The following is a 17062-nucleotide window of genomic DNA, read 5'->3' as shown; positions in this document are numbered from 1 at the left end:
TCAAATTCACGGTTAGAACGAAGCTCGAAAGCTGCACAAGTATGTATGTATGCGCGCGCGCTTGCGTGTGTGAATGTATGTGTTGTGACCCCTCTTTCGAAAGTTTCACAATATATATACGGATCACACGTATATATAACGCTGTAAAGCTCCGAATGTGAAGTCACTCGCGCACCATTAAATGTACTTCATGACACGGAAAACGAAACTGAAATTTGCTTTGTTGAAGCATAGTGCGTATGTTTTGCGAGTGTGTGTGTATATTTCGAGTGTGGAGGAGGCATAGAACGATGTAAGTGCGGAAGAAGAGAGAGAGAGAGAGAGAGAGAGGGGGATGGGGGGGCAGGGGGCAGCAAACAGCGGGAGGGGAAGCGAGGGGGGTCGCGCGCGCGGTGGCCAGGGGGGCGGCAAAGCGAACGCGGGGGAGGCGAATAGAAAAAAAGGAAAATGGGATAAGATAGAAAGATATAGATACGAATATAGCGAGATAGAGCAAGCCAGAGGGACCACTACACGTAGAGCATTTTATATTATGCACAGCACATAACACACGACGGTGCACTGGGCGCGCGTATATGCAAATCTTGTGTGTGTGTCTATGCGCGTGTACGCATGTGTATGTGTGTGTGTGTGTGTGTGGCTGTCTGTTTCTGTATGCGTGTGTCTGCGAGAAATACGTGAAAGTACGTGTGCACTTGTAGAGACGGTGTGTGCACGAAAGTCGCGTCCGAAGACTACTGCCGATGGCGAGTCCCGTTCATGCTTCTCGCCAAGTAGACGACGTCGCTATATTCTCTAGTCGAGCTGCTTCACTATATCCGACGACAACTACGACAGACTCTGCAGTAGTCGCTACTGCTCTGCTAATGTAGCTGCTGCTGCTGCTGCTACTGCGGCTGCGGCTGCAGTATGTTATTATTAAGCTACTGCTGATGCTGCTGCTGCGAGTTCCACTATTCGGCTACTTCGATTCTTCTTTTTCTTTCTCTTGAGGTGGATATAGGCAGCAGCTGCATTCGGCACGACTTTTTGTTTATGTCAATTACAATTCATTTCACTGTAAAGCTCAGTTCAGCTATAATAGAGCGAGCAGAAGCTGCTACCTTCGCGCAGATAGATCTGTATAGTTCTTACGAATTCACCCTCTCTCTCTCTCTTTCTCTCTCTATTTCGTCTTCTGCTGTAAACTGTAATGCTGCACTTGCTCCACTTGTTCGACTCAATGCACTTGTTAATATACGCTTTTTTTAAATCGAGGCTTTCTTGATTATTGCCAATGTTGAACGAACGGAAATTGGAACTTTAAAGCACACAAAAATATAGATGGAGCGTAAGAACGGCGCACTGCACAATCACACGCACACTTTTTTTTAGAGAGAAAGAGAGATGTGTATATATAAAGAGAGGGAGAGAAAAGAATTACGTGCGACCAAGTTGTAAATCTGCAAAACGGCGTGTCACACAGCGCGATTCTCTCCAAGTGCAGTCTCGCCACAAGTACAGAGTCCAGTATAAAAGTGTGTCGGAAGAGAGATAAAAAAATAAAGAAAAGAGAGAAAGATGAGTGCAAAAGTAGAGAAAATACGAGTATAATAATTTATGCAGTCGATGTGGTGTCAGTGTAGGAGTGTGTCGGTCGCTGCTGCTGCTGCTTATACTCGCCTCGTATACGAATGTACGTATATCCGAGCGCACGAAGAGTCGAAAGCTCGACTACTCTCGGGCTCGTTGAGTCGAAAGCTGTATGTGCGAGAGCGAGAGACGACGACTACTACGACGACGACGACGACGACGACTAGCTAAAAGCGATCTATATACATGTATGTATGTGCGTGTGCCGTTGTACGTTACGTCTGTGTGTGGACGCGCGCGAATATGTGTGTACGAAGCACATTTATATACGTTGGTCGGAAAGTCAGCAGCACGGAGCTCCGCCGTCCGCGTCGAGTCTCTAAGTCGGGGGCTCTCGGAGTTTTTTGCTTTATATATGTAATATAACGCGCGAATCTTAACCTCAACTCTTTCGCGAGCGAGAGAGAGAGAGAGCTGTGTGCGTTGCAGTACAGGAGCGAAACGATGCTCCGTATGCGTCGCGCGTTTGGCTTTCTGCTGTCTGCGTGTCTGTATGTATATAGCTATCGGTGTACGATGTTATATATATATATAACGTTGTATCAGTACGTGTGGCTCGTGGTGTGTGTCGACTGTCGCGCGGCACAAGCACAGCGGACTGCCTCTCCTGCGTGTGTCTCGAGCGAGCTCAGGCAGCACCAGCACTGGCACACCGCGCCGAGAGAGCTAAAGCACACAAGTCCGCCCTTCTTCGACTCCACTACACACATAGAGACTCCTACGTGTGTATGTATATAGAGGTGTATGTATATAGGAAGAACGTTTACGATTGCCTGTATGGCTATATACGTATTGTAGCCAGTGTAGTGTAGTGTGTCGCGGCCGCGAGGCGAGACTCGAGACTCGAAAGACGCGCACAACACACGCGCGCACGCTGCTGCTGCTGCTGCTGCTGCTCCTAAGCTAACTGAGCTCTGCGCCGAGTTCTGCAGTCTGCTACTGCGAAATGCTGGCTTTTCGCAGCAAAATGTATATAATACGCGACACACTACTCCGCACACGATTGCGCGACGACGAAGCAGTCACGACGATCGCGGCGGCTGATTGATGCACATATTTGTATGTCGTGCCACGTACGATAAAACTTGGCTCACCCCAGTAACAATACAATGGATATTATATTTATGGCATGAGGAAGCCGGAGCAGCACCAAGTGCGAAGCCAGCGGCTGCACATAGGTACATAAGTACCGAGCGCGCCAAGCAAGTACTCGGGGATCTATGCAGCGCGCGATACATATAATATGCACTCAAAGTGTCGAAGCGCAGCAGCTCACACAAGCACACACACACATACACCGGAGCGCGAACCTTCCCGTGTACAATCCGACTACTAATCTGGCCCGCACCTATGTACTTGGCGTATCAATGTGTAGATGTACTTTGGTTGGACGAATTAATAGAAGAAAACTGCGAACTTGCCTATAAGCGTACTACGCTCATGCTTGACTCGACAACATAAACGAGTGCAAATATAAGTAAATGTCCGCTGCTGATAAGGTTACTACTGCTGCTGCTGCACGGCGCGCACTCGGCACTGTCGCGTCGCAGCGTCGTATACGACACAGGTCGAGCTGCTGCAGCTACTGCACGGCGTACGCGTTATGCTACCGACTACCACTTGCATTCGTGCCAGCGACGGTAGCAGCAGTCGCGCGCGCGGACTCCTTCGTAATATATAATATACTTAGCGAGATGCTGCCGCAGCAGCAGCGAGCTCGTGAAAGCTCGCCTCCCTCCCTCGCTTCCGAGCTTTTTTCGCATCCAAGCACCATTACGATTTATGCGTGGCCAGTTGATTGGCGCGACGATGATTAATCGTCCCTGTAAAGCTTCAATTATATATCGATACGCAGTGTCCGAGTAGAGTCAACGTGACATTTATTAGGCATCCAAGAGTCGAGTGTATAGGTCGGTAAAAGACTTTTTGCTCGATGGCTAAGAGAGCTCGAAGGCATTGCGAAAAAAAAACAAGTCAGGAGCAGTTGGCATAATCGTTGCATTAGGTTGATAGGATTGCTGCAGTTTCGATACTCGAGTTTCCGCTGCGCGATTTTCCATGGGTTATGCGCGCGCGCGCGCGCCCCTATAATACAGAAATCGCTCTCGCTCTCCCCCTCCGTCCTTTTTTGCGCCCACGAGTACGTGTGGGGCTGCAGCGATCCGCGAGCTTGCGAGCTTTCGCCCTTTGACCGCAGCTCTCGGCACTGCTATATTTCAGGGAGCGTCGGGCGCGCGGCACAACGACTTGCGGCTCGATCGTGTACTACACCAGTGCGGCTGCAGCAGCGGCGGCGGCGGCGGCACGAGCTTGTAGTTATACTCCTGCGTCTTTATGCTGCATGCCCAGCTACGCACGGACTATGCAACGGAGCCGGACGCGACCGCCGCTGCTTATACTTGCGCTCGCGAGCTTTCCCGCTGTTCGCTCGAGTAGCCCTTGTGCAAGCTTCTATCGCGCTGGTCCGCGAGACGCCCACGACCGGGAGCTTTCGTGCGCGTTTGCCGACTGCGCGCTTCGCCTTCGTCAGTTCCACCGATAAGGTGCTTGCCGCGCTTTGCCCCGGAGCCTAAGCTCCGGCTGATGCGCCCGAACCCGAGCTCCTGCGAGCTCATCCGCGACGTACTTACCTTTAGCCTCACTCGTGGCCATCGCATAATCAGATGGACTGACCGTAATAGTGCGCAGTGCCGCAACGAGCTTGCAGCTAATCAGCTCTGCACGAATAATACCTCCTGGCGCTTATTATAGGCACCGCCAGTCAAGCGGATCCTGCAAGCTCTGCCTTGAACTCGCATTACATTATTGAAGCGCGCCACCTTTCAACTTGCAGCCAAGCATCGGCTTATTCCGTTCATGCATTCGTTCGAATTAGTTTGTTAGATTAATTGCCTCGTTATTGCAGAGGACGGTCAAAGTGTTGAGAAAAACATCAAAATTAAAAAGAAGGAGAATTACTCGTTTTGGCAAGAAAAAAAAGGTCTGAGCGGAATTAAAGCTCACAAGTCTTGTTGATTGAAAGTGCTGCGGGGACGCAAGTTAAATTCGATACACTAGCTCGTCGAGAGTTGCAAAGTTAGTCCACGCGCGCGCGCGTCCATGAATGTAGAGTTAATTCAGGCGTTATGTACGTGGCTAATCAGCCGCAACAAATGAACTTCTGAACCATATCTGCAAGCTCGCTAATGCGTGCTAGCTGCTGCTACTTATACTCTTTGAGTACTGTTTGTTTTTTTTTTTTTTTTTTATGATAAAACAAAAAAAATTTTTTAAGTGGTTCTACAGTGAAAAAAATATTATATCATGCGATGCGTAATTTAAAGGAGAAGCAGGTTTTGATAAAATTGTTTTATGTCTTAAGTAAAAGTTAAAAACTTTTACTTTATACATTTTGTGTAAACCTTTAAATTGTCAAAATACACCTTTAGCCGTAGTGGGCCTGACTCACCAACGTCCTAACTCAACTTGCATCTAACTTAGGAACTTTAGACTACATGTCTAAGATGATGACATTTTAAAATTTTTTTCAAAACCTTAGCCATCACAAAATTGATATAAAAATAGATATTTTAACTTTCAATACTTTAACTGAGCCTGGATACAAAGTATACAAATTTTTTTCCCTATAATCACTAACACTTAATTACACAACATCTTATGTGACATTGCTGTCTTTTTCTTCTAATTTGCGCAAGTGGCACAGAGCCACGGCAACGAGACCTACTCTGTATCCCCTTCAAGGACATAGCTAGCGGGAAGGTTAAGGAGTTTAACTACCTAAGGCTAAGGGTTTAACTATCCTTCCTCCCTAAAATTATTATCAGTTATCAAAATTTTAATCCATTCTAGAAATAGTTTAAATAATCGGTTTAAATAGATCACTATTGTCTATCAGAACACATAAATTATTTCCTTAAAAATTATTTTATAACCATAACACATTATACAACAAAAAAATTATGAAAAAAATATTGTTGCAAGAGTATTCGCATTCAATTTTTAAACCAGTAAGGCGCGTAAACGAGCTGCATTGTTTTAATTTATTAAAAGCAACAGTTTTCAAATCGACTTAGAAAAGGTTTAAACAGCGCTGTTATCTTTTTTATGCAGTCAAATTTGGAGTTTTCCCGTTAAAAAATCGAATCAAATCCTAAAAGATTATTCTCTATAAGTATTCCCGCTTTTCGGATCAAAAATTTTAATCCTGTTTTTCGAGAAAGCTACCAGCACAGAGCCGCTTTTTGAAAATCGGTTTAGAAAAAATATTAAGCAAACATACATTTCTGCGCTCGATCGATATAACACGAGGCTGCGGCACCATGACGTTTATAATTCTGACCCATTAATACAAAATTAGCGGCAGTGTTTGTTAAGAAATAATTAACTAAATTAATTTTTTTTCTCGTAGATAAAATTTCTGATATACATGGTTATGAACAGATATCGACATGTTTTCGTAACGTAAAAAATGAAACCTGTTTTATCTTTCCAGAAGACTTTTTAAAATTTTCCGTTTTGATCAAGCATCAGAATAGTAAATTGCTAATTCGATAATAACGTATTTACGTGAACTCGGGCTAGACTGTGAAACTACGGTCGGTCAAGGATACGATGTAGCTTCAGCGATTAAAGGCTCTTTCAAAGTCGTGTAGGTATCGAAAAGAAAATCCGCACAAGCATTATATGTTAACTAGATTGTTCGCAAATTTCGAATTTAACATTTTATTACTGATATAAAGTACAGAGTATCAGAAAGTACATTAGTTCTGCTAAAAAAAATCATCAACTTTGTCAAAAATTCCTCAAAAAGATGTCTCTGCTACGAGAAAAATTGTCTTGTTTAGTGCCAACGTGAATTTCGAATACACTTACATTAACGCTACATACAAAATGGGTAGAGGACCATAAAGGTCTTTTAAAATTTAAAGAGATTTTCTAGGCCATCATTGTAACTTTAGAAGAATTGAGTGATGATATAAATGCAGAAACTTCATCTGAAGCATCAACTCTCGTTAGAGCGGTTATGAATGGAGAATTTTTAGTGTTTCATTCTGTTTTATCACATAAGTTGATATACTTTGCCGTTATATAAACATTTACATTCATCTTTTTATGATTCAAGACCAACAAATTATCACGTTGAAAATATTGTCAAATATTTTTTCGTATTGTGAGAAAAAATGGAATGGTAATGGTGAATTTTCAAAAAAATTCAAAATTACAAAAGTTGTAGTCACAGAACTGGATAATGAAATAAAAATTCCCCGTCGAATGCCTGTTCTCCATCACCGTTGCAACATACTCATAAACGCATCCGAAAAATGTAAAATATTTTAGATCTACGATGGCTGTACCATACATCGGCGACTTTATGGAAAAATCGAGTTAGATTCACGGACAGTCAGAAACTTTATCAATATTGATATCGATGTTTATACTTCCATAACGATTCCATACCGATGTGTGGAAAATGTATGGGTTGAAGCGAAGAATGGAATCTTCCATCAATCTTATAATTTTTCAATTTAAGCTAATGAAAAGAAAATTTGCCGCGAGTACATTTAATTTTTAGTCTATACAATTCTATCTTAGCTAAAAGGCCGAGAAAGCCAACACTCATACAGACATTTGTTGGTAATTCAATGCAGTTTCCAAATGTGTAACCCGAATTTTCCTACGATGACTGGTTCCAAATCTCATTTTCGAGCCTATTTCATAGCTTCCTCTATGAGTAAGCCAAAATAACTCTTGCCTCAAAAGTGAGGGAAACAATTTTTTATTCGATGTTGTAATGAAAAATTCTATTTCAGCGCATCATAGATAATTGTTTAATTCAAGTAAACCCAAAAAAATGTTGCGGTCTTGATCCATAGCTACCTGTACAGTTCGCTGTGCACACAATATGCTCGATTATGCTCTGTATACACACTGCGGGCCAAGTTGCTATTTCTGTCAACGATGGAAATGATTGTGCGACGATACGCCGCCATGACTAGATGTGCGTATGTGTGCGGATCATTAGGACCCGCAAGGAGCATATTTTCGGATCGATCTCGGAGAGACGGCATTATACACAAAACAAATAATCGACGCCAGCCAACGAAACCAAGTGTAGTTTTTAACGATCCGATCGCGATACGCGACGGCGATACGTGTGCTGAGCCGCTGATTAAATTTCTCCGCTTTTATACGCGCTGCCGTTGCTGCTGAAATGCAATAATAGGCGTGCGTACGTTGCGCGATGTACGTGGCTCGCCTGTGTGGGTGTATCATCATCATCATCATCATCATCATCATCATCATCGGTATTCGTGCCCCTCGCGCTTTTTAGTGCTGATGCTTGCTGCCCCGCTGCTACCACCACCGCCGCTAATACTCGACTACGCGTGCATGCATGATGCGTGTGTATATATCTTTGCAAACGATGCGCAAATATTTGCACGCACGTCCAGTCCAGATTTTCCTCGGCTCGGCTCGTGTACACGCGCGAGAGAGCTTTCGAATTAGCCGCAGCGGCGGGTTTAGGCGCTCGAACTTACCCCCCGCGCGCGCGCATAACATTGGTGATCCGCAGATATCCGCGCTACGCGCACAATTTATATATTTTCTTTTGTCCATTGTTATTCGCTTCGTTATGCGCGGTGAAAGTTTATTTAGCAAATTCGTTCGAGTGGCCGATTTTTCAAAATTAATTCTTAATGCACCGATGGAATTTGAGTTGAATGTTGGTTGGTGGCACTGAAAACTATACGTGTATTTTGAATTTTTCTGCCGTTGACTATTTACTGATTTATTTAATAAATCTATTTGTGGAGCTTTCGGCTTGATATATTTAATTGATAACTTACACTTGCCGCTCGTATATACAAAAGTAATGCTTACATTTATCAGGATTCACGAGACAATTTTCTTTTTAATCATCGAAATTAGCCCTCAATTATTTTACCTTAATCAGGATATATGTCCACGACAATACTAGAATTAGAGTAAAAATAAAAACTTTCGATTATGTCTATCGAGATTTCTACTAAAATTTTTTTTAGTTGACACCATGATAACTCATTTGAAAATGAGTTAACAACATTCATCGTATTGAATTTTCCAAAAGTAGGTTCGACATTTTCCTTTCATTCCCGTACAGTGTAGAATTGCATAGCGATTTCAGCTAGTTCAGAAAAAAGCCAGCTCAATAGATTATCTCGTGGGTGGACGATCAGAGGCGACTCGGATGACAATTTTTTGCGTACACGTGCGAGAGAAAAAAAGTAAACACGTCGCAAAGAGATGGAAATATTCAACATGGTAAATATGTCAATCGATAACTCCGCCAACTCGAGCGTAGTGTCAAACTGCAAATAAAAACGCCTCATGGCTCTCGCTCGGCCGCGCGGATATCCGTATATATTATGGCGAGTAATGAGCTACGGATTACGGGGCTGTTCGAGCATAAATTTTGTATATACCGGCGTCCAGAATACACAAAAAAAACATCGCAATTAACGAGATGGAAATTTACGGTGAATTTATCGTTTGACGTTTTCGAGTGTATACTGTATATAATAAAATCGCATCAATCTGTAATAACGATTTTTTACTGCTGCGTACGACTACGTAAGGTTCCACATGCATTTTTAATTCGTTGCGAAAATTTTTAATAAAAGTTTAAAAATATAACGCTCTCCGAATAATCCACTGAAAGATTCGAGCATTTTACAAACGATGGCTGGCTTACGATTATCAAAATAAAAGAAAAAAGAAAAATACTACGCTATTGCGACTGTGCATTAGTCATGTGAATTGACGATTTAATATCGCGTGACTATTCATAACCCGTTAATTGTGATATTTTTTGTGGTTTCCGATGCGAGATTCGATCTCGAACCGATTCGTCACTTACTTTTAAGATAGGATATAATCTACCGGTACACAACGACCTTTTGTTGCCAAAATTTTTATTTTTCAGACCTGAACAAGTCAAGTCAGATTTTTTTTGCGAAATTCTCGATCTCACCAAGTGTCAAGTTATACATTTTAATTGTATCCTCGTGCCAAATTACGCAAGAAAAAATGGCACTTTTCAGGCGAAGAATGAAATTTTATTAAAAGTTAATTGATTTGAACTTGAACATGAGCTTTTACTCAAACATTCGAACGTTACAAAGTATTATGCATAAAAAGCTGGCGTCCTCTCTTGTTTTCATTCAGCTGGGCACATTTTCATTTCATTACTACTGGCGCCCCGCCACAATTGCAATAATAGCCAATATGCGACGGCTGTTTTCAACGCAGAAGCGTTGACGAGCTGATATCCGACTGTCGAACGCAAATCTTAATAGCCCGAGCCGCTTTTATAAGGAATCGCGCGAACGAATACATATCACTGCGGTGGGTACAAGCGAACAGACCTGGTGATTCGCCTCGCTATACCGCAGCCGATTTGCGAATTGCCGTGAAATGATTCTTCACTTTGACGTTCGAGCAGTCGCCAAGAGGTTTTTGCAGTGTCCACTATATAAGCAGCGCGTTACCGAGCCACTGCCGACTGCACTGCAAATCCAGCATGTGTACGAGGGCAAATCTATCATTGTAGAGGTACAAACGCGCGTGTGTGTGTGAGTGTGTACTGTGTGGCGTGTGCACCATTCACGAATTGCGGTTTGGTGAATACTTAACTCAGTTAGCTGGAATCGCGTAAGTTTGGCGCACATATCCGCCTGCCATTCTGGCCTACATTTGCGCTTTTAATATTTTTCCGACTTATTAGTTGTGCCTATCTCTCGATAATTATAAACCAAAGTCTATCTAACAGGACTTGGATTTTGCGTTATTTTTTTATCTCCTTCATCAAAATAATTGAAGCAATTGACTCAGTGACTTTGCATTGAAAACGCATGGTCAAAATAACAATTCAGCGAATCTCACCTCGCGACGTTGAAGGGTTAATGAACTCCTCGGTTTATGTCCCAATGACAGAATGAAAATCCAAAGTTGAACCTCGTAATATATTAATGGTAAGCTTTAATTTATTTCGCACTATATAGGCACATTATTTTCGTCAAGTACACGAGTGTCTTTTTGTTATCACTATCTACTGCGGATATTTGACCTGATTTTGATTAAGCTGCTGATTAATTTTAATTTAAAACGAGCATTTCTCTTTGTATCTGATTGTGATGCATTATTTAAAACTAAGTATAAATAAAGTGTACTTTTATTTATTTTGAAAGTCTAAAATCTCATTAATTTTATGCATATTAATACATTTTTTTGCAATAAATGTAAGAACCAAAAGAGGTCTTTAAAGCGACTAATCATTTACAATGCATCTATAAAATTTATTTTTTCAAACATAATCTTTTTTTCAGATTTGAGCTATTTTGAGATACTTGAATTTGAAGATCTAAAGAATATAATTCTTTTAGAGTTGAAGAACCAAAATTAGCATAAAAATGCCTACTACATTGAGTAAATTTATAATTGATGCTACATGCAAACAATATGCACATCCATGGTCCGATTCATGTGTTAGTACAACAGCTGGCTTGGGACTTACTGCACTACAGGACTGTCTAAGGATCTACTCAACTTTATACATCGTACATATTTTTTTTGTGTTAAGTCATATCAATTGTTCTAAATATCAATACTTCATCACATATGTATTTTTAGATTGCTCTTTTGACCAAAAGAAGAATTCCAACCCTATCAGACATAAAAAGAACAATCTTGAGTATTTTGCAATCAACAGCTTTTCTATCTTGGAGTGCTTTTGCTTATTCCATGTTCATTTGTCTTTTTAGGTAAAATTCATTAAAATATTATGTATAGAACTTATAATTCAGATTAATATGTGTATTAATTTAAAATAAATTTCAGGAAACTTTTGGGGAATTTCAATGTACTAACAGTATCTTTTGTCCCATCATTTTTCTCTAGTCTCACTGCTATTATATTAGAGAGACCATCTAGACGTACGCTGTTATGTTTATATGTTTCTAATATTGTAAGTATTTTGACTATTCAATCATGAATTAGTACTGAAATATCAAATATTTTAGGCCACTGAAACATTATTTAGAATGGCAGTTTCTAGAGGATATGTTTCTGTTATACCTAGAGGTGAAGTCTATATATTTGCTGCAGGTATGGCAACATTATTGTATTTTTTCAGAAATCGAACCGATAATCAAGATTCCATTTTTAAAATCATAAAGTATGTTGATATTAGTAAAAAGTTTGATTTAGTTTGATATATCTTGAACTACTTATGAGTTGAAATGATTACAATTTGTAGATTGGCACTTGGTCCTAATGAAGAAAAAGGGTATTTACAACAAAGTTTTCCTAAACCCCCAGACTCTGCTAAATTTTCTAGAGCACATGACAATATCAGAAAAAATATATCACATTCAAGCAGTAGACAAAATATGAGGAAGTTTAATTTGGTGTGGCAAGCGTTAAAAGTTTATAAAACTCTAATTGATAAAATAAAAAGTTTTGGAGGAAAACATGCAACATGTCCTCACACAAATAGTTGCATACATTACATTTTGTCTGTGAGTATAGAATACTATTTTACATTATTTCAAGTACATATGAATCATGTATATTTTATTCGAATAATTTATACAGGGAGGTTTGAAAATGTTCAGTACTGGCTTATGTGTTCAATTGGGCTTGAAACTTATATTCCAAATGAAAACAATCATAAGAAAACCACAGCAGTTGGGAAAAATTCTTTTCAAAAAAGAAAATTTAAATCTTGCTTGTTTTCTTGGAGGATTTGCAAGTTTGTATAAAGTAAGCAAATTTCATCAAAATGTACCAAATGGTCATATGTATCATTTTTATACATCAATTCAATATTTTTTAGTTGGTTTCTTGTTCTTTAAGAAGAGGTTGTAGTAAAGACTCACCTGAGTATGCTGTAATTGCTGGATTGATAGCAAGTACCTCTTTTGCCATGTACCCTGATAATACTATTGCTCTATATGTATTTTGGAAAGCTCTTCAAGTGAGATTTCATTGAAATTTTAAAATTATATTCACCATAAATTTTTTTTTATAAATTATTGTTTTCAGCTTCTATGGAATAGTGGTGTGGAGAGTGGAAAATTACCTGAAGTTAAATGGTTTGTTATATTATTGTATTGCTTTAGTACAGCAGTTTTATTTCATGCAGCAATAGTGGAACCACAAAATTTGAGAACTTCATATTGGAAATTTTTGTACAATCTTTCTGGCGGAAGGTAAAAATTACTCTCATTGTAATAGTCAATATTATTGATCAAAATAATTTTTTTCAGAATTGCTGTTATGTCTCGAATACCTATTGATGGATTTGGTTTAGAGACAAGCAAACAATTGAAATTAATCCTAGAAAAAACAAAAACCCACGACAAACATGTTTTTCTTTTTTAGTAAGCTAAAAGTTGTTAATATTTTATAACACCAAAGACATTTATAAATATGTCAACTGATCAAGTATATTAAAGCACGACGGAAATTGAACATAAAATTATGATACATATTTGACTATGTTCAATTTTATATAATGTGTTTATAATTGAAATAGTTATGTTGTATGAAATTAATAATGATTACAATCAAGGTGCCTTTATGATGTGATAGTTCATTAATTTTTTTGTATTATGGCTTTAATGTATTTGTTGCGTATGAAGCAACAAAAATTCCTTGTTATTATCTCTGTTACTATATGATGATATTTTTTAATAAGGTTTTATTTTGTAATATTGTTTGTTTATTTTGTACGTCAAGCAATACGGTTTGTGATAAAATTGTAACATTCTTTTAGTATAAGGGATAATGGGGATTTAAAAGATATAAAAAATGGAGGATGGTTTATTAAATGATCAAATATATGAATCATTTATTTTAAAAATTATTGTGTATTTGACATTTAAATACAAATTTTATATGACTTGTTTATTTACAAATAAATTATATTTTTAATAGAATTTAAATGATATTTATTATTCTATTTATTCTGTTGTTTCAGCACATTTTGGCGTTTTTTTCTTCTTCTTTTTTCTTCAAGTTCTTCCCACTGAATTTTAGTATGTAATCTAATACCATTAGAATCTAAAATACGTGGCAAATTTACACTCCTTGCAACTGCATGTCGTACCTTTGATGGGGATACTATCAGTGATGACAGAGTCTGAGGGGTATTCATTTGCCACGGAAGAATGCCTATTGGGCAATTACTCCAATCATGATTTTCTACAAAATTGAGAAAATTGAGTTATAATTTATAAATTTATAAAATAATAATTATTCGGAATTTCAATTTTTAACGATACTCTACCTGAATCATCGGCAATTTTCCATTTAGTATTGCGAACTTCGTTGTCTGCGAACGTTTCGATTTCGTTTAAATTTTTTTCCAATGATTTCAATTTTTCTGTTTGGATGTTCATTTCTGTATTTTCTGTTAAGGATATTTCGTTTGTATCCTCATGAGTATCATCAGAAGCATCAATTACCATATTTACATCTGTTTGTGGATTTACTCCTAATAGGTTCAGTAATTTTGCTTTCTTAATTGGATCATTTTTTACCACATCTGATAATTCTACTATTTCTACTATGTAATTCTTTACTACTTCTTTTGAATTGTTTGTTACTAGTTGTTGGAAATATGAACGATCATTTAAACAGCTGGGAAAATCGCTAAAAATATTCAGGTCTGGTACTTCTTTTAAATCTGGATAAGATAGATCAATTTCTTCTTTTACAAGTTTTATCAAATTTTTGGGTAATATTTCAACTTTGTTGTGATTAAACTTTTGCTCCAGAGATTGATAAATTTGTTTTGAAACGTTCAGCTTTAAAAAAGATCTGAGCAATGTTTTCACCCACAAAGAAGCCAAAAGTATTTTGCGATTATCATTTTCTTTGTTTACAAATTCTATCATTTGAATACAAAGTGAAATCAAAATTTTTTTATCTTGTAATAATCTCAAAATATCTTTCCAAAATTCGATCAAAGTTACTGGTAAATGATTTTTTTGATCAATTGTGTCAGTAGTTGCTTCAAAAATTTTCAAAAATTCTGGTGCTGCCAAGAAAGCTTCACTATTCAAAATTAAATCTATAATAACTTTTCCTGTTGTAGAAAAAGAACTAGTTTTACTCAAAATTTTTGAAATTCCATCAAAAAGACAATTTGATACAATTGACAATTTTAAATCATCATTTTTTTCATGTAATGTTATTCCACTATTGAGAGCTGCATTAGATAAATTTAGTTTTTTCCATATCAAATTCAGATTATCTCTGAAAAGTTATAAAGAAAAAATTAGTTATTTTAGTCGAAAAATTGTGCTTGAAATTATTTCATTTAGTCTTACTTTATACTCTGATCTGGTATGTCAGAAATGATTTGATGATCAGTCTTGATGTATAAGTTGATGGCAACCCAAAGTTCAAAAAGTTTATTTAAATTTCCTTCTTCTTCTGAAATAATTTTCTCAATATCATCTAGCTCATGTACTTGTAAATGTCTAGCTTCGGCTGCCCAATATTCTTCCTAAAAATAATTCTTTAAAGTAAGCACAAAATGCAAAATACAAAATACATAAATTATTATAATAACTTACGTGAACCCAAGCAAGAAGTTTATTAGAAACGATCCTCATAACATCAATAGAAGGTAATTCAGAACCATGAGCTGTGTCATGTCTCAAATTAACAATCCAATCAGGAATATTAAAATTCTTTGCAATATCAAATAAAGAAGTTTGCTTATCATGATGAACTATTGGCATGTGATTTAGAAATTTCATTATGGCCATAGAATATATACTTTGTAAATCTTTTTCGTAAGTCAATGGTTTTTGGCCACTGTATATTTGTGGAGTCCATTCTTGATCCCTCAGACTTGCTTGCAAAAGACCTAGTGTACATTCTACACCAATAGGTAAGATTGACATTCTGCAGAAGATGTAATAAAAATTGTTCAATAATTAAAATGATAAAAAAGATATAATTAAATAAATACTAACCTTGCTTTCCAAACTAGAAGCATTTCGTATGCCTCTTTCTGGCAACTGGAATCGCCAGAATAGATGTTTTTGTAGACTTGCAGCCATTCTTCTCTGAAAAAAATATACCGTTTGATAAATAAATATTTTCTTAATTGAAAATGAAGATATGATGCACAAACGTTTAGATCAATAACTCAGTTAAGTACAACTTTACAAAAAATTAGACTTATTTGAAAAAAAATTGACAGTACATAGTTTTAAACACAAATGTAGTAATAATTCTAGTTCATGATTTGATGATTGAGATAATGATCATTATTATCTCGAGTTGTCAATGTACACAAAGTATTTATTTATGTACTTACACAGAAAACCACGGCACGTGGATTAAATTGTCGCGTTTCTCCACTAACGACATGGTTGTAAATGTATATACTTTCAAATTGACACTTGGAGTTCGACACCGGCTTTCTGCTCGTGAATTTTGAGTCCTACCGCGTGCGCTGCCCTGTGCGGTTGCGTTTATAGCCTAACTCAATCTCCAACAGAACATGAAGTCACTTGCGCAACCGCACGGCGCACAGGGCAGCGCACGCGGCAGAACTCAAAATTCACGAGCAGAAAGCGGACTTTATTGGCCTTTTTCACAGTCGTCACTATTGGTCACTTTACGATTTTCCTGGAGGCAAAACAAACTAGGTCTCTCATTTACTTAATCCGCAACACCTTGCATATTTTACCTCCAGACAAATCGTAAAGTGACCAATAGTTACGACTGTGAAAAAGCCCTATTCAAATTTTTGTTTGAGGATGAAAATTTCAGTCGGCAATAAAATTGAGTGCGAGGATCATATTAATTTCCTCTGTAAAGTGTTTCAATTTTTCAACGTGAATTTTAAAAGTAATTTTAATATTAAGCAAAGAAGAGAACATGACTATTCCCTTCAAAAAGCATAACTTTTGTAAAGTCACATCTACTCGATGCTCAACTTGCATTCGTAAATAAATTTTTGAAAATGGAGAAGTCTCACCTAGTGTCAATTCACTGGCAAATAGCTTTCAAGTTCTGCTCTAGCCATTCGTGTGAATGGCATTATGTCTGCAGCATTTTACGCACAATATATCACGAGCGCGAACATTACGAACATCGCGCATTTTTGGTGACAATTTAACGCGTTGATAAAATTATTTATTCATTTATTACGATATTAAATTATAGTCTTTTGGAAAAATTTGGAGCACTAATTTTATTTATTTTTTTTTTATTTAAATACGATTTTGAATTTATATTTTGATACAATCTTCATTAATTTAAATTAATAAAAGAAACTGTTCTTAAAATTTACAGGAATTGATCCAATATGAAAAAGTTTAAATTTTAATATATATTTTTATTAAGATCCAAATTATCTCGAGAAAAA

General features: G+C 37.7%; 2 protein-coding genes across 2 annotated transcripts; one reads left to right on the top strand and one right to left on the bottom strand.

Moving 5' to 3' along the window:
- Positions 1-10044: 10044 nt before the first annotated feature.
- Positions 10045-13488, top strand: LOC106655110 (transmembrane protein 135-like). Its single transcript, XM_014375326.2, has 10 exons — positions 10045-10643; positions 10998-11228; positions 11302-11432; positions 11509-11635; positions 11691-11845; positions 11927-12188; positions 12265-12432; positions 12506-12646; positions 12715-12881; positions 12939-13488. The coding sequence occupies exons 2-10, from the start codon at positions 11082-11084 to the stop codon at positions 13051-13053; spliced, it is 1413 nt and encodes a 470-aa protein (XP_014230812.1). The 5' UTR covers positions 10045-10643; positions 10998-11081; the 3' UTR covers positions 13054-13488.
- Positions 13489-13630: 142 nt separating this feature from the next.
- LOC106655020 lies at positions 13631-16091 on the bottom strand. Its single transcript, XM_014375205.2, has 6 exons — positions 16007-16091; positions 15660-15752; positions 15255-15588; positions 15006-15184; positions 13961-14931; positions 13631-13875 (listed from the first exon to the last, which is right to left on the bottom strand). Exons 1-6 carry the CDS (start codon positions 16057-16059, stop codon positions 13631-13633), a joined length of 1875 nt encoding a protein of 624 aa, XP_014230691.1. The 5' UTR covers positions 16060-16091.
- Between the last annotated feature and the right edge of the window lie 971 nt (positions 16092-17062).

This window comes from Trichogramma pretiosum, unplaced genomic scaffold (assembly GCF_000599845.2).
Source record: "Trichogramma pretiosum strain Unisexual culture from Peru unplaced genomic scaffold, Tpre_2.0 scaffold2, whole genome shotgun sequence".
Taxonomy (NCBI): Eukaryota; Metazoa; Arthropoda; class Insecta; order Hymenoptera; family Trichogrammatidae; genus Trichogramma; species Trichogramma pretiosum.
This window is presented reverse-complemented; position numbering and strand designations above follow the sequence as displayed.